Source organism: Antechinus flavipes, chromosome 4 (assembly GCF_016432865.1).
Source record: "Antechinus flavipes isolate AdamAnt ecotype Samford, QLD, Australia chromosome 4, AdamAnt_v2, whole genome shotgun sequence".
Lineage (NCBI taxonomy): Eukaryota > Metazoa > Chordata > Mammalia > Dasyuromorphia > Dasyuridae > Antechinus > Antechinus flavipes.
Genome location: NC_067401.1, coordinates 158,932,222 through 158,957,263, shown reverse-complemented (window position 1 = coordinate 158,957,263; position 25,042 = coordinate 158,932,222). Strand labels below are relative to the sequence as shown.

Genomic DNA, 25,042 nt, shown 5'->3' with positions numbered 1-25,042 from the left:
GCACACCCCAAGTATCTGGAAAAACCCATCAGCCTGACCAAGTGAACCTTGCTTAAGTGTAGGAAAAACCATTCAAAACTAAGGAAAGGGTCAAAAACTCTTTTTAAAAAAATAAAGCTTTTAAAAGAGGGCCAATAGTAATATGAAAAGATTACATTTGACTGGTAATTTACAAACCAGTGAACTCATTAGAAAGTTCTTGTGAAATGGTCAGAGTTTAAAATCATTGGGTAAGAGTTTGTCCTGATTAAATGAGAAGGCAGATCCAAGGAAAAATTGGGCCAGTATTTTTGACTGGTTCTGGATGTATGTATTCTCTTGCTTCAGAGTATTCAGGGGCTAGTCATTTCTGCATTACTGTGTAGGTGGGTTACTGGGGATTCCCAGGGCTGGGATTATACCCTCTCTTCATAGCTATTGGAATTGTAGGCCTTATATAGATAAGAGCACCAAGTGAGAAATAAAATGTGTGGTGGATGAAAAGCTGAACTGAATTGCTTTCAGTCCATTGTTGGTCTAGGGGAGCTTAAAGGGGATAAGAGGGTAGCAGCCCTCTTTGAAATTTACTTGAACAAGTGAATGGGAGCTCCTGGTAAAGCAGTCATGAAAAGAGCTCTGGCTGTTTTTTCCTGCTGTAACAATAGACAGTGCAGACTGTGAGGAGCTTGGGGAAGCTGGGTTGATTGGACTGCTGGGAGCCTCAAGCTTGGGGAGGAGAATTAGAGTAGGACAAGGGGGGGTGGGCATCATGTGGGCTTTAGCTGATTACAGAAGGTTTGACTTCATTAGACACTTAGGAAAAGCTGTCTTCTCCATTCTTGATAGAACTGATTCTGTGTTAACATCTTTTTGCAAAAGTGCCAGGTAGAAGTTGAGATGAAAATGTATTTGTAAATTCCAGGGAGTGGCAAAGTGAGATTTTATAGAGACAGAATTAAAAAAAAAATCTCTTCCTTCTCCCCTAAGGGCCACTGGAAGAACATTTTAATAGGAAATAAGCCACCATATTTGAAGTGGCTGGGAATGTGGATCTCCATACTCTGTAGATCAGCGAGCATGCTATTTTATGAGCCTGTTACTAGGAGAAGTCCAGCCTCTGAAGAAATGGCATTTAAAAAGGTTCACTGCCAGTAAGTAGAAGGAAACAGTACATTTAACAACTACAACAATTTATAAATGTAAATGGAAAGAAGAACACAAAAAAATCAAAAGTGAATGCTGTGAAATTAGAATGACCAAGCTTAGTCCCATAGAAGAAATAGGAGAATGTAGCCTGGCTCCCCTGCTCCTTTCCTTGTAGAGCAAATAGGGTGACTATGAGTATGAAATCCTGTATATAATTCTGAACTTAATGTTAATTTGAGTGAATTTTTTGTTCTCTTATTCTTTGTTATAAAGATTAAGACTCTCTAGGAGGGGAAATAGATTTTTTGGAAATGAAAGTGATAGGGAAAAAAAGATAGCAATACAAATTTAAATTGGGGAGGGAAGTTCACTGTCTAGAATCCCAGCAGGGGTCCTAAACTCCAGTCCTGGAGCTTTGGAGCAGAAAGATTGCAGTGTCATTCCAGGGGGTCTGAGTTTAGCTATGATAAAGTATAAAGTCTGACAATATCAGAGGCAGCGGGCTTTTTTCTTTCCAAGTATGGCAAGGATACCTAAAAGTTGCCAAAAGTCAAGAAAGCAAAATAGACTCAGTTCAACCTCCTGTCTTTCTCTTTATTAAGTAATAAAAGGATTTTATACTCTGAATCAGCTCACTTCTTTGAAGGGGTGGGAACTAGGTATCAGATCATGAAAAAGATGATTTCTATTCCTGGAAGGAGGGAGGTGTCTTTTTATTATTATTGTTATTTGCTTATATCTTATTTATGGTTTGACTTTGGACACAAGGGAACGAAACTGAGCAAACTTCAAATATTACCTTATCTTACAAACCAGGCTTTTGATGTTGGCAAGATCACAAACTCACTTCAGAATTGTTGCCAAATGAAGACGGGAGTGAAGGCGTGTGCGTAGGAGTCTTGATATTTCAAAGCCACAGTCAAACCACATTCAGGTTAGGTGAGGCACAGCTGAGTCAAAAGGCTAAGCTAATTGGCTCGACTTAAATGGCATCTGACCGAGTCCACACTTCAAAACCAGTGTTCCATAGAAGCAGATTGACCAGGCACGAGGCTAGTTAGCTAAAATGTTTATAATTAACTCTACTATTTAGTGCTTAAATTTTGGGAGTTCTTCAGCCCACAGTCTTAACTGGCCAAGAAGACAGATCAAACATTTAAGAACTGGAGAAGAAGCTGATGGAAATGTGGAGCTGTTTTGTAAGAAGATTTGCCTGGGAATTTATAGTCACATCTCCTTGGAGACTTCTAAAACCTATTTATTGAGTGCACAAGTTACAACCTCTATTTTTTCCCTCACTGTCCGGCAGGAGTTACCTGAGGTTAAACATTGAAACTGCAGCAAATTCGATGATGTGGGGATTTTTAAAATCACTCATTCCTGTTTCTCATAAATCTGGCAGTGACCTGATTTCTTCTCCTCCATCTTCCTCTTTCATCGACATTCTTTATTTTCTTGCTTTAAAGTGTCCTAGACAGAAGAAATAATATCAGGGACCAGAGTAACAAACCAGCATCCCTAATCTGTGGGGTTCAGGAGAAAGAGGATCAGAAAAGGATCCTACAAAGGGGAAGGAAGGAAGCTACATTCTCCTATTTCTTCTCTGGGACTAAGCTTGATCATTCTAATTTCACAGCATTCAATGCTGATTTTTTTCCTTGTATTTCTTTCCATTTACATTGTTGTGGTTGTTATATGTACTGTTTTCCTTGTTCTACTTACTAGCAGTGAACTTTTTAAAAAGTACCATTTTTTTAGAGGTTGGAAGTCTTCTAGTAACAGTATCAGAGAATATCCCGGTTTGGTAATTTCTCTGGACATGTTTACTCACCTGTCAAATGAAAGGAGTTGGCAATAATGGGTAGCATTTATATGTTACCTTAAGGTTTGCAAAGTGTCATCCATAATCTTAGTAGAACCTCATAAGAATGCTATGTGTTAAGTACTATTATTATCCCCCTTTACAGATGAGGAAACTGTTATTGGAAAGATTGACATGTCACATAGCAAGTAGATTGACATGTCACATAGCAAGTATGTAACTAGTACAGGATTAGAACTAGGATCTAGTGTCTAATGATTCAGATCACCCTTAGTTGAAATCTAATACACACTGTGTAACCTACCTGTCTCTGTGAGCCCATGATTTTACAATCTTCACCGAAGAGGGAAAATATATATATAAGACTGACTTATATGTCTTCTTTGGAAACTTTTTCTTAGAGTTCTATCTAGCCAATCATAAAGTTGATAGCTAGCATGAAGTCTTCCATGGAGAAAATAAGTTCCCTTAGAAAGAAACCTTTGAAACTAAAAACCAAAGAAGAAATCCATTTATCAAATTATTATTTTTCACTATTGGTTCTACGTCCCTGTCCTCTTCCTTCTCCCACCAACTTCTAACTTGCAGAAGAGGAGAAGAGGTGTGACCGTAACGACACTGGGACAGGATTTCATGAGTAATATTTGTCCATTTCCTTTCTCCAGGAAACTTGTTGCTCAGTTGTTTTTCAGTCATATGTGGCTCTTTGTGATCCCTTTTGAGGTTTTCTTGGTAAGGATACTCCAATGGTTCGCTATTTCCTTCTCTAGCTCATTTTACAGATGAGGAAACTCAGCAAACAGGGTGATGTGACTTGCCCAGAATCACACAGCTAATAAGTATTTGAGGTCAAATCTACTGGAACACTTTTGCAGTTTCAGAATGCTCCTAGAATCATAGGATGTTAGAAAGGTCTAAGTCTGCAGAGTTGTAAGAATCCTGATTTGTAGATGAAGAAATTGAGCTGCAAAAAGAGGTTAAGGGACATGTCGGGAAGACAACAGAAGTAGTAAATAGCAGAGTCAGGATTTGAACCCAGATTTTTTTGACTATGTCTGGTGGTTTTTATGTGTGTGTGTTTGTTTTTGTTTGCAATGTCTGTGCAAGTCTCCTGATTCTGCATTGGCTAGAGTAGGTGAGAGTTTGGATTCTGTTTCAGACACTAGCTGTGAGGCCCTGGGCTTAAATCACCCTCTCAGTTTTCTCATCTATGAAATGAAAATAATAATAGTCCCTATCTCAGAGTTGTTTTAAGAATCAAATCAGATCGTGTATGTAAAATGATTACAAATATTATTTTACTCCATGATGCTAGCTATTAGGGGATAAAGTTTAGAGCCTGGAATAAGGAAGATTTGAGTTAAAATATAGTCTCAGAAACTTACTAGCTATGTGATCCTGGGCAAGTTATTTAACTCTGTTTCTTCATCTGTAAAATGAACTATAAAAGAAAATGGCAAAACACTCCAGTATCTTTGCCATGAACTCCTCCCCACAGTGAGTTTATGCATGAGGGTTTGTGGAGCTTATTTTTATGCAAACAGAAACATTGGGGAGGGGATTGGTTGAAGGATAGTCCTCTGTTTAGTATAGGGATTCCTAGTCTTTTAGCCCTATGCACACACAACCAACAAATCAATGAAAAACAAACAAAACATGAACTAAGAAATCATTCCAGTGATTTACAAGAGGGGAAAATTCAGAAATGACAAGGAGTTTTGATGATTAAACTCCTGATGGGTTCATTAAGTTCAAACTAAGTCTGCTAGTACCATGGTATCTTTTCAAATACTCTTTAAGAGAATTTATCTCACATGAAAGAATTGGTAGTCATTGTTCACTCTGCAGTCATGGGTAATGGAAGCTATGAATCAATAGTAGGAACTTTTTTAAAAGTTAGAAAAAATTAATCATTTTCTGTCTGGTACAGTTGAATGTAATCTGGGTCTAAAGCGAGAGCAGAAAGAAAGTCTTTCCTGGTGTTAGGATTTAGTATCTCTACAATTAAATCAGTTAGGAGTTCTCCAAAGAATTTTTAATTTTATTGTGATGTATGGCTTCATCAATTAGCAGCATCTTGGTGTGCTTGAGATGAGTGATTTTGGCATTTTGGATTCCAATTTGCTGAACTGCCCCCTAAAATTTAATCCTCAACATTTATGTTTGCTTAAATTTCCAGAGATGGAATCCCTCCTTACAGAATGGGGAGCAAGAAACAGCTACAGAGAGAAATGCATCGCAGTGTGAAGGCCAATGGCCAAGTTTCTCTACCTCATTTCCCGGTGAGTACTAGATTGGAGGAAAAAGCAACAGCCATATCAGCCATGTGTTGGCTGAGCATTGTGTGAAAGGAGTGGGCGGAAAGGCATTCTGCTCTGAGATCTACCCATGCTGAGGATATGATGAGTTAAATTGGTTACAGCCTAGGCCCCTTGTGTTTGTGTGTATGATTGGGGGGAGGGAGGGTTGCATGTGGAAGGGTAGTTTTTTTTTAAGTGGTAGTAAATGATAACCAAAGCTGCAGGCCTGGGAAATGCTCACTCAACCAATGAAGCATTAAGTGCCTACAATGTGCCAGGAACTGTGCTAAGCTCTGGAGATTAAAAAGACAAAAATGAAACAGTTCCAGGAGCTTACACTGGATGTTAGCTAAATAACACAATCCTACCAGAACCTCAAAAACTAACTTTTTTACATAAGAGTATCTCATTCTTTCATATAACAAGAAGCAGGGTGCCTTTATGCAAATAGAAAAATCGGAAGAGGATTGGTTGAAGGGGAGTACTTTGTTTAGTGTAGGGATTCCTAATCTTTTACTCCTATACACACACACACACACACACACACACACACACACACTCACTCACTCAGCTTTCAATAAATATTCTTGGATCCCTTATCCAGTATGAAAGGAAATAAGTTCTGGACTTCTTTGCATAGGCATATAAGAAATAAAATAGAGATGAATTTCAATAGGATAATAGAATTACTAACTATTCTCCAAATATTAACCTTGATTAACTTTTCATACCTTTCCTTGAGGATGTGAACTAGAACTCATTTGTGGGATGAGGTTAGAAGAGTCCTTATGCTTCTTACTGAAGTAGATGTAGTATTTGAGGACTGACTTTGAATGCTTGATGATGAGGTCTCCTTGGCATCCCTAGGCTCATATCTTCACCAACATTACTTGCTTTATTGCAGAGGAGGGAGAATATCATGAGTAGATAAAACTTCTGGACATTCTCTTTATTTTCAAGGCTTATCTAGTCTTCACTCTTACATCTTACATTTTGTTTTCACTCTGAAATTTTTAAGGTTGGCAAGGAAAGTATTTAATCAGAAAGGAAAAAAAAGTTCTCAATTTATAGCAAATATTTCTGTGTACAAATTCTTGTAGCTTCAGAGATCCCAGTTAGTTTGAGTTATGTTGCTTTTTAGAAAATTGCTAATTCCAGAGAGCCCTTGTTTGAGATTGGACTGAAGTGCACTGTGAAAACTGTTTACAAAGACTGATACAAACTTAACTTATCTTAAAATGAACATACCAGGACTTTTTTTTTTTTTTTTAGCATAGTTGTCTACACCAGCATCTTCTCTAGATCTTTCCCCTGTCAAAAAAAAAACAAAAACAGCCCAATCTTGAAAATCAAAAAAACTCCAGATGATGTTCTGGATTTGGAGAGTGTGTGTGTGTGTGTGTGTGTGTGTGTGTGTGTGTGTGTGTGTGTTTATATAAAGAAAAGTTCTATAGCCCAAGCTTGTAAATTAGATTATTTTGTCCTGGGGTGTGCAAATCGACTTTCTCCATAAGGCAATGCTTTGATCAGGGCCTGAATAGAGCCAGCTTGTGTAAGAATGACAATTTCCAACAGAGTGGCCTTTTTCTCCCCTCACATCATTTCTCCAGCTAAGTGGTTGCCGTAGCGAGGCCTGTCTCATCTGGTGGGGGGAATGCTGGCCTTGGCAGCTTGGCTTTCCGCTTCAAAAGAGAGAGGGAGAAATTAGGGGGAGAGGGTAAGGAAGGTGGGGGGCTAGGGGTGAGGGGGAGGAGAGATAATAGGAAGTGGCTAGAGAACTCTGTGGTAGTGGGTGTTCTCCGAGCTTGCTTCTTTTGGCAGGCATCCTTTTTATATTCTGTACTTGATTTGGAGATGTTCCCTTTTCCCTTGACAGATCAGCTTCAGGCAGCCAGACTCAGCAGTGTTCTGCTACCAGCCTGAAGCAGCTTTCTTCATTTTCTGTACAAAGAGATGGTAGGGGGGGTGGGGGGTGGAAAAAAGAGAGAGATCTAGGACACTGTTGAGACAACACTACCTCAACACTACCGCCCAGTGTGCGGTCAGGAAATAAATTACCACTTCTTCTCTGATCTGAAGCAGTTTGACTCCTTTTTTCCTCCTTCCCAATCTTATTTTTTTTAATTTCCAACTCTTTCTGTTTAGACTCTACTTTTTATTCTTTGAGTTGGTTCCTCCCCTCCCCACCTCGGTAGGCTTTTTTTTTTTTTTTTTTTTTTTTGATGTTTGACAACAGTCTTTGAAGATTTTCTACTTCAGAGTGGCTACTGATGGGCTGGTTGTACTACAGAGAGAACAAGCAGGGCTTCTCAGAGTGCGACCAACTGCTCCCGCCGAAGGCAAATGCTGGTGGGGACGATGGCTCTCCATGAGGCCGCAACACTGGCTCATAAAAATCCCAAGCAGCCTGTGCCTCGTTGCGATCGCCTTTTCATCCAAACATGGAGAGGCAACGAGAGTAGTGAGTCCGGGGTAGCTCTGGTGAAGCCGCTGCCACCGTTTGCCCTGTCTGTTAAACATGGCTTGTCCCTTTCTTCCTGGCATTTTGTAGAGAACCCATCGCCTGCCTAAGGAGATGACACCTATTGAACCGGCCATTTTTGCTGCAGAGTTGATCTCTCGACTGGAGAAGCTCAAACAGGAACAGGAAAGTTTGGACAGTCTGGAGGAGAGGCTGCAGCAAATCAAGGAGGTATGGTTAGCTTCTCCTCTGCTAGTTCCTGTAGTGTGTGTGTGTGTGTGTGTGTGTGTGTGTGTGTGTGTGTGTGTGAAGTGCTACCCACTTCCTTTTTCTCTCATCCTTCCTATTCTTTATTCTCTCCCCACACTCCTTTCCATAGGGCAAGAGGAATGATGGGCAATTGGGGTGGGAAGTGGGTGTAGCCTAATCAATTCTTCATAGGAAATGTTTTCTTTTGGAGATCCTCTAGGGTTTATTCACCCTGAGCTTTTATATTTATATATATATATATATATATATATATATATATATATATATATATATATATATATATATATATATATATATATATATATATATATATATATATATATGTATATATATATATATGTATATATATATATGTTAAATTAATAGATTGAGTGTATTAGAAAGGATATTTAAATAGACTTCTTTAATCTCTAACCTTCCTCCCTACCATTCACCTTTACACACTCTCTGGCTAAATATGTTCCTTTTTACCTCTTTTTGTGACTTCCAGGATGAAGAGAAGGAGGGGTCGGAGTTACCAGTCAACACTCGGGAGATAGCTGCCCAGCACCCACTTTCCCTTTTACCATCTGGCAGCTATGAAGAAGACCCACAGGCTATCCTAGATGACCACTTATCAAGGGTGCTGAAGACTCCTGGCTGCCAGTCCCCAGGCATGGGGCGGCACAGTCCCCGCTCTCATTCCCCTGACCACCATCACCACTATCATCCCCTACTCCAACCCAGTGGTCGTCTGCCACCCCCAACCGCTGGGTCAGCTCTGTGCCCGCTTGGCAAAGGCTTTGTTACAAAGCAGATGACTAAACATGTATACCACCACTACATCCACCATCACACCATCCCTAAAACCAAGGAGCAGATTGAAGTGGAGGCAGCTCAGAAGGTGCAGTGCTTCTGCCTTGGTGGCACAGATTATTATTTGTGTTCGAAATGCAAGAGTCACTCCAAGGGACCAGAGCTGGTACCAGTGGAGCAGTTTAGGTAAGTGGCAGGCACACCATGGAGTCTCCTTTTAGGACTGTCCTCTTGGCCAAAACCCTAGTGATAATTATGAAATTTAGCAAAAATATCACATGAGTTTCAGCTTCCCTTCTTTAATCTAACCTGGAGAGAAACCAGGGAGCTTGAATATCATCCTCTTGACAATTTTCCTCCACCCCACTCCTAACTTCCCAGCCTTCTAGTCCCCATTTGACAAACTTCAGTAATCCTAGAAATTAACTGGATCTCTATTGGGGGGGATGTCCTTCTCCCTGATTCTCTTCCAGCAGCCGAGGTAATACCTTATCAAAGCGGAATGGGAAAGTGACAGAACCGTGTTTGGCCTTGTCAGCCAAGGAAGGAGTCCCTGTTGGGACAGGGCTACTGCAACTGCCTGGGAACGAGGGAGACAGGTCACAGAATGTCTGGCAGTGGATGTTGGAGAGCGAGAGACAGAACAAACACAAGCCTCATAGGTAAATATGCAGCCCGGGCACGGTCCAGATAGTCATTACAGAGAGACTACAGGACTAGCTAATTTATGCAGCAAGTTGAATTGTTTCCCCCTGCCACCTTAATTTTGCAAGTTAAACTGGACTTAGGCAGGTTTTTCCCCCTTCCATTTCCCTTTCCCCTTTTTCTTCTCTCCCTCCTTTCCCTCTCCCACAAGAATAGGAATTTCTCTTGTAGTAGTATTTTGCAGTGTCTTAAAACTAATTCCTTTTTGCTTTTTCTTTTTTTGTTTTCTTCTCAGTGCCCAGAACACAAAAAAAGGCTATTCCCTGGAGTCAGCCCGGGGAGCTCTTGGTGATCGAGCTACCCGCCCTCATCTATGGGGGGGTAACATTGGACACTCCCGCACCATGCCACATGCCCATCCCTTTGCACAAGACTCTGGCATGGCTCCCCTTGGTCCCCCTAACACCCTGGCTCAGTTAGAGGAGGCTTGTCGTCGGTTGGCTGAAGTGTCCAAGCCCCAAAAGCAACGGTAAGTGAAAAAAGACAATTGATTCAATAGGCTGGTTTTGCTGACAGATGGGACCCATTGCCCACTCAAAAATAGTAACAGCACTTGAAGGTTTACAAAATACTTTACACATGTAATTTTATTTGATACTCCCAACAACTCTTATTCCCATTTTACAGGTAAGGAAAGAAGAGGTTTAATGATTTGTCAGACATATAGCTTATAAGTGCCCAAAGTAGAATTCAAACCTGGGACTTGAAGCCCTCAACAGTGGAAAAACTCCTTCTTTCTATGCTTTCTCCCAGTCAGGTTCTGTTCCACAATAACTGAGCATTTATAAAGTACTTTAAGATTTTCAAAGTGCTTTTCCTATATTAACTCATTTGATCCTCACAATCCTGTTAGGTGAGTAGCTTCCATTATCATCCCCATTTTACAGGTAGGGAAACCAAGACTGAGAAAAGTTAGATGACTTGCCCAACATCATTTGCTAGTAAGTGTCTATGGCAGTATATGAATTTGTTTCTTCCTGACTCCAAATCCCATCCTCACTTTCTCTTCTAACTCTGAGCCATGTTTGAATTTAATTTCTGTCAGGAATCTTTGTGGGCTTAGAGCCTTTCCCCAGTCTCCACAGAGAGCCTTAGCTAATTGTCAACTATAGTGTTAACCAGGGTTAAACCTATTTCTTAAAAGCACTCAGAAAACAGAATAGATTAGCTGAAGCTTTCCCTAAAGTGAAGGCTTTGATTGATTCCTAGGATGGCTTAAATGAGATTGAGTGAATGGACATTCACTTGGCTAGTAAGAGCATTCTGTTCCTTGATGAAAAATAGCATTTATATGGTTTGGAAGCACTTTAAAAGCATTTGATCTATATAATAACCTTAGGAGAATGGTGCTGTTGTTTTCATCATCTCCATTTTACAGATGGAAAAACTAAGGCTGAGAGAAGTTAAATAAATTGCCCAGCATCATAGAGCTAGCAAGAGTCTGAGGCAAGATTTGAACTTGGGACTTTCTTGCTTCCAAATGCAGCCCTCGCTCATTCCACTACAACATCTGCCTATCACATACTAATTGATTAGGAGATCCATTCTTTTTTCTCTTAGTGAAAGTGTATGGGTGGAGTCCCCCCCAAATCCCTAATACCAGATAACACCAAGGTCTTAGTGTGGTTCCCAAAAAAGTTTAGCTTCATGTCCTGGCATTTGTGATCTGTGTGATCTTTAGTAATTTTTTAATTTTCCTAGATTTCCTTATCTGTATTAATAATAAAAAATGAGGATGTTAGATTAGATGAACTTTAAAAAGTCCCTGTAGCACTATGGTCCTGCTGTAAGTTGGTTCTATTTATGGTAGACAAAAACATGTTGGCAAACTTGTGTGCTATTTCTAATTTGAGGTGTATTGGAGCAAGAGAGAAAGAAAAGGGAAATAAACATTTATTAAGTACCTAAAAGTTTTATAAATATTATCTTCTTTGATCCTTACAACAATCCTAGGAGGTAGATGCAGTTATTATCCCCATTTAATAGTTAAGGAAACTGAGGCAGAGACTAAATGATTTGCTCATTGAGTAAGCTAGTAAGTTTTGAGGATGAATTTGAATTCAAGTCTTCCTGACCCAGGAATCTGGACTCTAGCTACTGTGACACCTAATTGCTTCACTACACTTTTCTGCTTCTTTGTGGCAAGAATGCTGATAGATTTTGTGCATCTTTGGATTTGTCTCCTAGGTGCTGTACATCAAATCAACAGAAGGATAGAAACCACTCTACTGTTGGCCACGTGGGAGGTTCTTCCTTCTGCAATCCCAGTCTAGCCCCAGAAGAGTGAGTGCATATAGCTAACATTGTTCTTCTAAATATCTCTGCCTCTGTTTCTTTCTGTCTGTCTTTCTCTCTTTCCTTTTCTTCCTCTCTCCCTCCTCTCTCCATATACTTACACACATACATATACTTTGTGTCATTGATTTCTTGATACATTTATTCATACCTGAAGTTTAGCTTTTCAAAAACTTTTTTTGGCCTATACTCTACATTCACGAGTAGAGATGGGAAACAGAAATATAGAGAATCAATCCCCAAGTTATTCCAGAAATGACTTCTCTGTCAGACTTTATCTTTTCTGATGGTTTCACTTATATTTCTAAGATATAAACCAATAGCGGTGGGAGGCAGGTGGGATTGTATTGGATCAAAGAGGTAGCTGGAAAGCAGGAAAAAGTCATACTTAACCTGGTTTATTCCTTCCTCCTCAAAAAAGTGTCTTAAATAGAGACTCAAGAGAGATATGAGTGCATATATTGTTCTTTCTTGCACAAAAGAGTTAAGTAATTAACATGTACAGCCACCATATCTAGAAAAAGGCAATCTTTTTAAACTTTTGCTCTGAGAATAAGACCTTTTCTCAAATCTTCCCTCGTCTTTTAAATTTACTCTTTTGCAAAGTTGGCAAAGAATATTGGATTAATTTAATTACAGGATGATTCTTTTAACAAGAACTCCTTAGCAATGATCTCAAGTCTTCAAAATAATTAAAAGTTTTCCTCTTTAGCCTTTTCAGCAGTGAGTAATGTTTAAAGACTAGATCCTTTCATTTTTAATTGATTGACTTTAAGAAGAGCAGTTTTCTTAGCAGTTTTTCTTGAGATCACTTTCAGTAAGTTCTTTTCAAGAACTTAGTCCACAGTAGTATAGTCTTCCAAATTTGCTCTTAGACTTTGACCTTCTAACACTTTGAGCATTTATATTTTTTCAAAAGTATAGGGGCAACTTGATGATGCGGTGGATAGAGCACCAACCCTGGAGTCAGGAAAACTTGGGTTCAAATGTGGCCTCAGACACTTTATACTTAGTATTTGTGACCCTGGGCAAGTCACTTAACCCTAATTGCCTAAACCAAAAGAAACAAATAAAAAAAAAATCAAAAGTATTGGGCATGGTGGCCTTGCAGCATGGCATTCATTACATTCATTGCAGTTTCCTGATTTTGTGGCCATATCTGATCATCCTTGAAGAGGACATCTTTGGCCATCCAGTTTATTTTAACTTGATCTTTTATTAGAGGAGATTGGAGGAAGGGTCATATGTCATTTAAGAAATCAATACCCCTCCTCCCCCCACTAAATCCCAAGATCTTTTTCCTGTGTATCCCAACCTAGCTTCCAAATGATGATCTGGTAGAAAACACTAACCATGTGTTATCTGCTAAATATATACAAAATGGCAGAAATATTAAACAAATCCTATACAATTTTTTAAAAAAGTAGCATTTCAAGGAAATAGTCAAACTTAGATGGTGACAAAATAATCCTAATGCAGGGGTTCTTAACCAGGGGTCTTGGTTGTTGTTTTTTAAAACAATTATATTTCAACATAATTTAAATTTATTTTATATTCACTGAACTGCCAAAGAGGGCCCACAGCACAAAAAAAGGTCAATAACCTCTGTGCTACAGATGTGAATCTATGAAGGAATCATAAAAACATCAGCAGTCATTTCTGAGGAAGCAACCCCTTGAGCAAAGAGGGTTCAGCCTGGCCTAGGTCATCTTTAACACATTATGCTTCTAAGAGCCCCCTCAGATTAAACACTCTAGCCTCTTTCTGGCTCTGCCAAGGGTACTTTCCTCACCCTTCCCTTTTCTTCTGCATTTGTTTATTTGCTCCAACCTGTTGCATTTCATTTTATTTCAGTCACAGAGAGCCAAAGAAACTGGCAAGTGTTCACTCCCTTCAGACCACTGAACTGGTCGTCACTTATTTTTTCTGTGGAGAAGAAATTCCATACAGGAGGATGTTGAAGGCGCAGAGTCTGACACTTGGCCACTTTAAAGAGCAGCTCAGCAAAAAGGGAAATTATAGGTAAGAATCTTGTGGCTTCTTTCTTCTTCAGGGTTTGTTTGCTTAGAACTAAGAGCCAGAATCATGAAGAATCTTCCTTGGTCTGACTCTGTCCACGATGGGTAGGGGGAAAGGAAGAAAGTGGGGAGAGAAATTTTAAAATGTTTTCTGAAGAGACTGTGTTGCAAATTTTGTGGAGGTTTTTAGGTTTCTCTCCTTTCTTAACTCTCCCTCTTTTTCCCCAATCTCTGGAAGAAATAACCCACTAGAAGTAGGGAAAGGTGTTGGTAAGTTTTTTTGTGGTTAATGGGGCTGCTTGGGTCTCATTTACTCCTTCTCCTGTAAAGTTGGGGATCCCAGGAGTATAGATTTAAGGTTGGAAAGGGTCTTAAGGATTATCTTGTCCACTCTTCTCATTTTATAGATGAGGAAACTGAGATCTAGCAAAGTTAAATGATTTACTCAAATTCAAATAGGAATTGTCAGCATCAAAATTCAAATTTAGGACCTGCAACTCCAAATCTGGTGCTTTTTTTTTTTTTTTTTTTAATCATTCCCTTTTCTCCTTAGGAAACTATAATATTCAGTACTATCATAAGGCCATTTGACACCTAGGATGGGACATTTCTAAGGAATTTATATTCTTTGAATAAAGGGGGAAATGGTGTAGGCTGGGGGGAGAGGATGAGGATGGGTTACCCTTTCTACTCCAAAGGAAAAATGAGGGACTGAGGTCGTTTCTCATGAAAATGATCATGCCTTTAGACTACCCTTTATGACTGATAGACCCATAGAATTGTTTCTTTTTTCTTTACTTGTGCTCTTTTTCTTTACTCAGAAGGTCAGGGTCATTTCAAGAAGGTGTTCTTGTGTACTTACAGGCAAGTGTGGGTTTTGGACAAGTCCACTTTTCTTATTCTTGTAGGCCCAAGCCCATAATTTTTGACTTCCATGTTGTAGACTTTGGTTGTCATCTGTTAATGTTATGGAGATCTTCACAGAGCCCCACAAATGTGAATGAAAAATTTCCCCACAATTTCTAAAATAATATACAACTCATAGGAATTCTGACTACTCCTTCCCCCTTGATTTGTTTTCATTGTAAGGCTCCTTTTTGGCTCTTTTTTGAATAACTGCTGGAACATTAGCAGGATTACAATTTGTGCTTTGAAGAAGTCATTCTATTTTGGCAAAGTCCTGGTTCGTTTCCAATTTCTAGCTTGATCAAGTATCTTGGTAGCAGGATTTTGCTGTCTTATGCCTACCCTATAGTGAAAATGAGACTTCCTGACCCTCTGGGTTTGGGTATTGGCCTTTTCTGACCAAAGATGACAGAGTCACTGAACCAATGGGAGATTGCCAGACTAGGGCTTCATTTTTATTAGCTGCCATATTCTAGACTTTCAGAGAAGTTATTGGAAATTTTTTTCAGTATTCCATAGAATAATTCCTAAGAAACTCTAGAGAATTTTTTTTTAATTCATTTCTTTTTAGAGGTAGGAGAAACATGTAAGTTATTGTTAAGTGGTGTTTCTCTCCTTTTACATGTTGGTGGAGACAATACCAAACAGTCATAAAAGGGATTTTAGAATACATGCCCCCCCTCTTTTATTTTTTTTTATCTTGAACAGACATGAGGTGAAACTAATTACACAAATGTGTGCACCTCCAGGGATTCATTTTGATCTTAAGCTTTGACTTTTGGCTGGACTTTGAGTGAAACTGCAGGTGAACTTCAGGGGGAAAGGGGCCATTGAGTTCCGAGGAGCAAGCAGGGACTGGAGGAAAGACTAACCCAGCAGCTTTGGTCACATCTGGCATTGATTTCTTTTTAAGGCACACTTAATAAGCATGTCTTTGAAGCCTTTGCCTTTCATTTAATGCACAAAGACTTGCACAAACGGTTGACTCTCAAATTCTTTATTGATTGGATCAGGCTGTAACCCAGGCCCTTCGAATCTGTCTTATCTCTGCTTTCCAGTTCCAGAGTCATTTATCCAGTTCCTTCTTTGGGTTGGGTTGTGTGTGGGGGGGGGTAGGGGATTGTGGACCTCTCTCCCCCCAACCCCTCACGCCAACCCTTTGAAAACACTATATTAAGTACTGGAAACCAGAAAACAGCAAAATACCAAAAACTTACAAGGAGTAGGATGGGGAGGGAGGGTGTGTGGAGTGAGGGGGAACCTGGGCCCTGTTGAGTAATCTCAACATGGCAGGAGTTCAAAAATGGAACAGTAACTCCAGACTTGCCAGATGATATTGGTGCCAGATGTCAGAAAAAAACAAAGTTTGCCACATAAAACATGTTTCGGTGGAAAAAGCCCGTTTCTGCAAGAAAATGAGGGCAGGCAACATGTTTGAAGTTGTTGGAGGGGGAGGAGGTTGCTGCCTTTCTCTCCTCTCCAAGATGAGGTGGCAATTATGTAAAAAATTGTAGCATTTTTTCTCAGAGATGCAGAGCCTCAGACCAGATTTGTAAACACCAACGTGATTTGAAGATGGGTGGAGGGTCACTGATGAGAGGACTTACCATTCTATTTAAAAGGGAAGAACAGTGACTTTATCACCCCTTTTGTGTCATTAATTTTAATCAGCTTTTTTTTTTTTGTTCTATACTTAACAAACATCAGACTTGAGCAGTTCCACATACATGGGAATACAGAAAGGATTGTATGTGAAACCACAAATCCCTCTTATATATCATTTGCCTTTTTAAAAAATAATATAATAAATTCAACACATTAGTTTCAAAGCTGTCTTTTTTGCCACTGTTGTCTTCTGAAATTCCCTCTCTTCTGTCTTCATTTTTTTTTTTAATGGTACAATGACCTCTTCACTTTCTATTTATTTGGTTTTTTGCATCTGTATTGTTAGTCCCCTTGTCTTGCTCCCAAATCCAGCCCTCCAAATTGGAGGAAAAAATAACATTCTCTTGCGACAAATAAGCACATTTAAGCAAAACAAACCCACACTTTGCCTATGTCTGAAACTGTGTGTCTTAATCCACCCTTTGATGCCCCCACTTCTCTGTCAGACACATCACCTTCATTTATTTACTATCTTCTCTCTTGAGTTATTCCAAGGACTCTTGAGTTCTCTTATGTGAAATGTTTTTATGGGGTAGTGCTCTGCTGATGTTCTAATTCAATTGGAAATGCTAAAAACAAGTACCTTGACTAAATGCAGCTGTTTCTTTTTACTCAGCCTTATCTCCCTTGAAAGCATTTGGCTTGCCTTTATTAAAAGGGATGGGGGGAATCTTAAATGTAACTTGGGGAAAAGTCATTCTTAAAAAAAACCAAACAAACCCACAAACTTTAAGACAATGAATTTTGTTGGGAGGGGAAGCTCTTCTCCCTTCCTTCCCTAGAGTATGGTGACCTTTAACCTGTCAGTTCTCTTTATTGGTTGAAAATTACAGAGCAACAAAGAGCAGCTTTTAATCTATTTGAGGGTCTCCTTTGCCAGTGATCAGATGGCAAAGTGCACTCACTTTTGGTTTCTTTGGGAGAGTGGGGAGTGGGCAGCTGGAAGGAGAGTTGTTGCTGTAAATGTTAGCCCTTCTACCAGAGGCTAGTCATTTGCTCATATGCAATTAAACAGCCTTAGAAGGAAGAATGGGATAAAAGGAACCTTTAATCAAGGAACTGAACAGCCTAATTCAGCATAATAGAAGGGTCTTTTAGAGTTTGATACTTGGAAGAGTGAGGCACAACTAGGGGAAAAGGAAGATGGCTATATATGTAATGACTCCATTGTCTGAGCAACTCTAAGTAAAGAGAGTATGCTACTGCCTAATATCTAAAGTTTATTTGTGATTGGGGTACTTAGCAAGTACCTTCATTGGAGGTGATATTCTAGAAGAGTAAACATAATTTCTGTGCATGTGATCATGCTCTTAGGAGGAATCATATACTGTCCCTTTCAGGTATCTTAGAGATAATTCAGTCTAACCTCATTTTACAGATGAAAAAATTGAAATGGCCCTAGGGGAAGGACTTGACATCCTAAGTTCGTGCCAGAACTCCTGGTATTAGGTCTAGAGAGGCAATATGGTACATTGAGAAGAGCATAGGGTTTGAGGAAGATTGGTTCACATCCCAATTCTGCCACTGCTATATATATGATATTGGACAAGTCACATATTGGGCCTGAGGTTCCTCAACTTTTTATAGAATAGCTTTGGAGGAAAGTATTATTTCCAGATATAATCCCCTTTAGGATATCCTTCTGACTTGGCAGGGTTGGGGGGGGGGGGGTTGAGGTGGAGGAAGGATATTAGAATTATCCTTTATAAAAATCTTTTAAGGTCTATTTTTAAAAATCTTGTCAGGTGACTATTAATGGAATTTCATTCCTTCTCTTGTTATTGTCCATGATGTACTTCTTAGTGCTGTTGCTTCATGTATGATTGCCATTATAAATTGGCTTTTGGCAGAAGTTTATATACATGCCCACATTAACCTATTTTTTTAAGATATCTTGTCTCACTAAATCTCATTATTTCTCCATTCCCCCTTGATGGTTTAGTCATTCATCAAGCAGTAAATGCTTTCTGTATACGCTAGGTCTCTGTGCTAAGGGCCGGAAATAAAAAATGAAAATTGTTCCTGATCTCAGGATGCTTATAAACTAGGCAAGAGAGAATGTGTATATGTGTGTAGACAACACAAAAAGGATTATCAGAATCTGTTCTGTCACTTGTTGGTCACTCAGTTTGTTCCTTACCTTGTTATCATGTTCATTTCCAACATTCTTAATTCTAGGATGATTCTAATACCATGTTTGGATATTTTCTGATTAATCAGCTCAGGGCTCCCATCCAAGTTTATTTAAACTAAAGAAATTGCTTATATCTCCCTTTATATGAATATCACTAACCTCCAGGATAAAGTTTTTGAAATTACCAGCTATATAATTTATTAACAGTACAATCAATAATAACACAAAACATAAATAACTGTTTGCCATATTTTAGCTTTGAGAAAGGTCACAGACAGAATCACCCCTAACCATTATTGTTTCTCCTAATGACTTCTTCTAGAAACATAATTCTACTTTTCAGTTCACCCATATGTTAAAACAGTTCCATCAAGAAAGATCTTTTTATGTTCTTTCTCTCTGTCTTCTCCCCAGCTGTGAAAAGAAAATTCTTTTTTTATTCTTCCCATGCAATGATTTCCAAAACATCCTTTTAACTCTTAAAGCCACAGTAACTAGATCCTTTGTCGGAGGAGGTTTGAAACAGATGTGACATATGTATACACAAAATTTATTAAAAGTGATTGTAAGTAGAAAGCAATAGCAGCTTATGGTATCTGGAAAGGGTTTTGGAAGATGGAATAGGAACTGGGCCTCAAAACAATTAAGGTTTCTGAGTGGTGGAATAAGGAGGTAGTGAAGCTCAGACTAGAAAGTAGATTGTATAAAAGTAGAAAAGAATGAAAGTGAAAAGGATGCTGTATATGAAGCCATTTTTAGATTTGTGCTATAAGAAAATCAGTTTGGCAGATGTGCAAAGGCTGGATTGGAAATGTGAGAGAATTTGACAGGGTGACCATTTAGAAGACTATTGCAGTAGTCCTTCTGAGAGGAGAAGAGGGCTTGAACTAGGGTGGTGACTTTGTAAATGCAGAGAAGAAATTATATGCTACGTGCTAGATGAAAAAAAAAAAAGAAAAGAAAAGATTTGGTAGATTGTTGTGTAAGTAGAATGAGGAGTTGTATATAACACCAAGCTTTCAAAACTGCTTAAAAAGATGATAGTTCCATAGGGAAGCTTAGTTGGTGCAGTAGATAAAGTACTGGAGTTGGGAAGACTTATACCCTGAGTTCAGATTTGACTTCAGATGCTTATTAGATGTGTGAGAAAAGTCATTTAATCTTGTTTCCCTCAGTTTCCTCATCTGTAAAATGAGGTGGAGAAGGAAGTGGCAAAACAATCTTGTATTTTTGCCAGGAAAACACTAAATGGGCTCACAAAGAATTGGACACAATTGAAAAATGACTGAACAACAACGAAAATAGGTGTAGAATGATGGTGAGTTGGGGGAGGGGGGGAGAGTTAAGTTGTTTTATACCTGCAAAGATTGAAATTAGATGGTCTATGGGCCATGTATCAAAGAGTCCAGTAGGTGATACGGTGATATGGGACTGGAGTTCATTCTTAGCAGGGAATTTCAGACTAGAAATATAGATCTGGGAGTCATCAGTGTAGCGATGATAATTAAACCCATGTGAAATGTTGAGGTCATTGAGAGAACTCTTTCATACTCATCCCCACCCACTTCAACCTTACTCCTCCATTGGGACATCCATTCTTGATCTTCCCATATCTTCCACAGTCCCTTCTGGAATTTCCACCCTGCTCCATGTGCAACCGCTTTCCCTTTAATAAACTTCTTTTCATTTTAGAACTTTTTGACTCATATTTCTTCCATCTTCTAGTACTTTCTGAGACCAGGCTTTTTTTGGGCACCACTGGTTGCCACTGTATCCTTAAGCCATCCTTTCTAGTACTTGTTATAACTTCTCTCACACCTTTGTTTCCTTATCAACTTCCCCTTGAAAGGAAGTCAGTACGCTCCTTATACCTATTGCCATTTCTTGATCTTCTGCTACTGCTACTACTCAGCATCATCTCCTACTTCAAGACCCATTCTATCCAGATGTCTCATCTGATCTTTCATCCTATGTGCCTATCTCAGTCTCCCTCTTTACCCCAAGATTTGTCTTTAATATACATATTAATCTTCCCTCAGGCTGAAACCTTCCTTTTTGTAAGTCTCTTAATTGCCTGTGACCTATTCCACCACTCCATCTCACACAGAAGGATCATTTTATGGCAGATATTGCGATTGCATGGGATTCCATTTCCATGATCAAGAACTCTTAAATTCCTTTACCTGATCATAATATCCTCTCATTCTCTTTGTGTCTTTATTCTTCCTCAAACCTGTTTTTTGCCTTCACAGTGATCTCTAATTTCTCTAACCCTCAGTTCTTTCTACATTATCACTTTTATTTTGATTATACTTTGGAAGTACTATGTGTGTTTACTAGAATTTATCTCCTCCCATCTTATCCTATTCATAATCCTCCATATAAATCAGTCTTCTATCCCCTCTTCATTTTTTCTCCTTTCTAAGATTTCCTATTCTGATGCCTACAAATATGTCCAAATCCTTATCCTTAGAAAGCCTTTACCAAATCCAATCATCTCCATTAGGCATTGCCTCTCTCTGCCAACCTCCTACAAAAAGTCATCAATACTTGGTACCACTAACTTCCTTTTTCTCACTCTGTTCTGTATGCTCAGCAATGGCTTCCATCCTCATCACTACTGAAATTCCTTCTCTTGAAAGTTCAATGACCTTTTACTGGCCAAATCAGATGACCTTTTATAAATCCTGATCTTTCATGATCCCTCAACAGCCTTTGGCACTGTTGATCACCCTCTCCTCCTAGACTCTCTTTTTCTTGGTTTTTGTCCTTTCTGACTGATGGTTCTCGATTCCCTGACTCATTATCTGTAAAAGGTTCCTGATTATAGATATTTCCCAAAACTCTATTCTAGGTCTTCTGTATTCTTACTTGGTGACCTCATCAGTTTCCATGGATTTAATTATCTATGCAAACTGCTCCCAAATCTATAACATATATTCTTAATGTCTCATTTGAGCTCAAATACTACCTATTGGAGATTTTAAACTGGATATCCTGAAGATGCATTTCAAACTCATCATGTCCAAAAGAGAATACATTATTTTTCCCTTCAAATTGACTCTTCTTCTAGTCTGTATCACTGTTCAGGATACTACCATCCTTCCAATATTGGGGTCATCCTTAACTCTTCCTATATCAACATAGCCAATCAGTTACCAAATCTTGTCATTTTAATCTCTACAACATAAGTAGCTTAGGGCTTCATCTTTATACTAAGACAGATCATCCTGTTTCAGCCCCTCCCCTCCTTTTTGGACTTTTGCCTCTAATTGATTTTTGCCTGCTAATTGATTTCCCTAATTCTCTAGTTTTTGTCTACTCTATTCCATCCTCTATTCCAGCTGCCAAAATGATTTTTCTAAAAAGCAGATCTAGCATGCAGTAAGCTACTCAATACCTACTCAACAAGTTCTTTTGGCTTCCTCTTCCCTTAGAATAAAATTTAAACCCCCATTCATTTAACATTCTTCATAAACTGTTCCCATCCAACTTTTCCAGATTTATATATTACTATCCTTATATAGCCTGTGATTCAGTTATATCAATCTATATATCACAGATGGCTCTAGACCTGTTTTTTTGCCTTTGTGTACTGATTATCCCCCTTGCCTGAAATATGTAGCCTTTCTTTTAGAAGGTTTCATTCAAGAGTCTGCATGAAGTCTTTCCAGGTCTTAACAACTGCTAGTGTCTTCTCCAATGCTACTGTATAGCTTCATGTGTATTTTTTTCTACACTGTTATATATGTAAACTCCTTGAGGGCAGAATCTTTTTTTCCCCCTCTTTAATCTCCAGTACTTAGGATAGTTCCTGCCATATGGTAGGCACTTAATAAATGTTTGTATGATTGAAGGGTATTTTAGAAAGAGTAGGAGATTTGGAATAAGAGTAGACCTAGGCTTAACTTTTGGCTCTGCCATTTTACTACTTATATAACATGTGATAAGTCATTTAATCAGGGATTCTTGACCTGGCATTAAGATTTCAAGGATCTCTGAAATTGAATGGGGGAAAATGAAATCTTTATTTTCATTAATCTCTAACTGAAATTTAGCATTTCCTTCAGTTATGGGTTTAAATAGGATTCTTTTGACAATTAATCCATAGAGTTCATTATACTTCCAAACAGGTCTATAAAGATTGAGAATCCCACACTTAAAAGTTTCTAGCCTTTAGTGTCCTCATGTTTGAAATGAAGCAGTCACATTCTCCAAAGGCCTGTCCTGTTCTAAATCCTATAATGTGGTAAATGCTCAAAATGTCATTTTACTGAATCCTTTTTTTTTCTTTTAAGGTATTATTTCAAAAAAGCAAGTGACGAGTTTGACTGTGGAGCTGTTTTTGAAGAGATTTGGGAAGATGATACAATACTTCCAATGTACGAAGGAAGGATTCTGGGGAAAGTCGAAAGAATTGATTAATTTTTATTTTGGTGATGGGTGGTAATGGAAACAACTTTTTGCATCTGTTTCTTAAGAACTGTTGAAACAAAAGATAAAGATACCCATCTTGGAAATGAAAAAAACAATATTTTGAAGGAAAATCAAATTAATGAAGAAGAAAGAAATCTAGGAAGACTTGGCAAATCACCCTTCATTATTCACTGGGTACAGAAATCAGAAAAAGTCCTGAACTATTTATTAAAAAGATGACCACTCTTGGCTATTGAAGATGCAAACCATTTTTGAGAGACTTCCTCACATATTACTTCCTAGAGATCTGAAATCCATAAACTAAGAAAAACTGTATAGTTTCCCTGAACAGGAATCCTTACTGATATTTATTGATCCTGGTATTTCCTTTTACATCCAATTAATGGATATGCTGCTTTAATAGTGGAGAGGGGAAAGAGGAACTTTGTTCTTTAATTGTTCTATTCAAACTTAGTTTAGCTAAGAGTGAATTAATGATTTCTATCACTTAAAAGGAATTATGCTTTGCCCAGTATTTCTCCAAGTGAAGTTAGACTGTTTTAATGGTGCCCTACTATGGGAGGCAGCATGGTTAGAATGGAGAGAGAGTTGACCTCAAAGCCAGAAGGACTGGGGGTCAAGTCCTGACTCTTTCTTGGCTGTGTGACCTCAGGCAAGTCACTTAACCTCTCAGTGCCCTAGTCAACCCTCTAAGACTTTAAGCTGCAGAGAAGGTGGCAACCTGCTTTGGTAGAGGAAATTCCTCACTTGGGAGTTCCCTGTACCAATGAAATCACAGGTTTAGTCCTTATTCCTTTCCCTATACTATTAATATACATAAAAAATTGGTGAATTAAAAAAATCTTTGCTGCTCTAACTTGTGATAAAGATCTTAATGCTTAAATATGATGCATTATCACTATAACACAAGAACAGTATTTGATTGGAGAATTTGTGTAGCATGGGTGCTGTGAGGATCTCACAGCTGAGATCCCCAGGATGATTAGTGCCCTACTCATTAGTTGGGTGGTCTGAGTGATCTTCCCCATGAGATTCTGTGTACTTCCTGATCCCTCCCCCCCCGCCCCCCCCCCCCCCCGGAACCTCCTTCCCCAATCATATACAGAATAAAATAAGCGCATGCCATGTAGCTAGCTCATGTAGGAGGTGATTTTAGCATGCCCTTTATTAAAAGTGCAGTGTTTCAAGACCTTCAATTCCAGGGGAAGATTCAGACTTTGTACTGAAGTGTTCACTGCTTCCCTTTCATTCCCAGCCCTGAGCCTCGCTCACCCCTAGCCCCCACTACAGACCTCAGAGGAAACTGCACCAAAATTCAGAAACAGTTCTTTCACACATTGCACCCCAGCAGCCCCCAGGTTAAAAGGGTGAATGCAAACTCAAAAGCAGCACCTCCTTCCCCAAGAGTCCTTCATTTTGATGTTTGGGTTTTTCGTGTTAAGTTAATGTGTGCATTCTGTTTGTCATTACTACCTTGTACTGTAAGTCTGTATATATTGTATGGTGAAAGATTATTAATACACTATCTCTAGTGTTTGAAATGGAATCAGTACAGTACCTGTGCCTGCATGGTGGGTTATACCGTGTATCGCCCTATATTGAGGGCTCAACTTTCCCTTGTTTTTTGAAAGGGGTTTATGTATAAATATATTTTATGCCTTTTTATTACAAGTCTTATACTCATGACTTTTGCCATGGCGTTTTGTTCTACTTACACTGTAAATTATGCATTATAAAGAGTTTCATTTAAGGAAAATTACTTGGTACGATAATTATTGTAATTAAGAGATGTAGCCTTTATTAAAGTTTTATATTTTTCAAATTAGCATCGTGTCTAAATTCTTGGGGGGAGAAACAACATCATTTTCAAAATGTTATTCTTTTCCTTATTATGGTCTTATTAAATTGAGTACATCTTGTAATTATCCTAGATCTGTGTGACCAGCTTTATTCTAATGGATCTATGATCTCCTCAATGGAATGTAATCTCTCTAGCAATTCAAATTGAGCTCTCAAAATTGTGACTCTTGTCCATGTCTTAGAAACCCTCTGTGGTGGGATGGTTGGGGTACAACTTTCTGAACTTCATGGCAGGAAAGGTCAGGTACA

At 38.8% G+C, this 25,042-nt stretch overlaps 2 protein-coding genes across 2 annotated transcripts in view; both read left to right on the top strand.

Moving 5' to 3' along the window:
- The window catches only part of AXIN2 (axin 2), a 41,499-nt gene extending 16,741 nt beyond the window's left edge, over window positions 1–24,758 (top strand). The window contains exons 4-11 of the mRNA XM_051995236.1: window positions 5,127–5,229; window positions 7,799–7,939; window positions 8,469–8,959; window positions 9,250–9,435; window positions 9,714–9,947; window positions 11,666–11,761; window positions 13,628–13,795; window positions 22,795–24,758. Of these exons, the coding sequence (XP_051851196.1) occupies window positions 5,127–5,229; window positions 7,799–7,939; window positions 8,469–8,959; window positions 9,250–9,435; window positions 9,714–9,947; window positions 11,666–11,761; window positions 13,628–13,795; window positions 22,795–22,921 (1,546 nt within the window). The 3' untranslated portion in view covers window positions 22,922–24,758. The remainder of the gene's footprint in view (window positions 1–5,126; window positions 5,230–7,798; window positions 7,940–8,468; window positions 8,960–9,249; window positions 9,436–9,713; window positions 9,948–11,665; window positions 11,762–13,627; window positions 13,796–22,794) is intronic.
- Window positions 1–25,042, top strand: part of ARSG (arylsulfatase G) — a 996,823-nt gene that overhangs the window by 152,642 nt on the left and 819,139 nt on the right. The window lies entirely within an intron of this gene.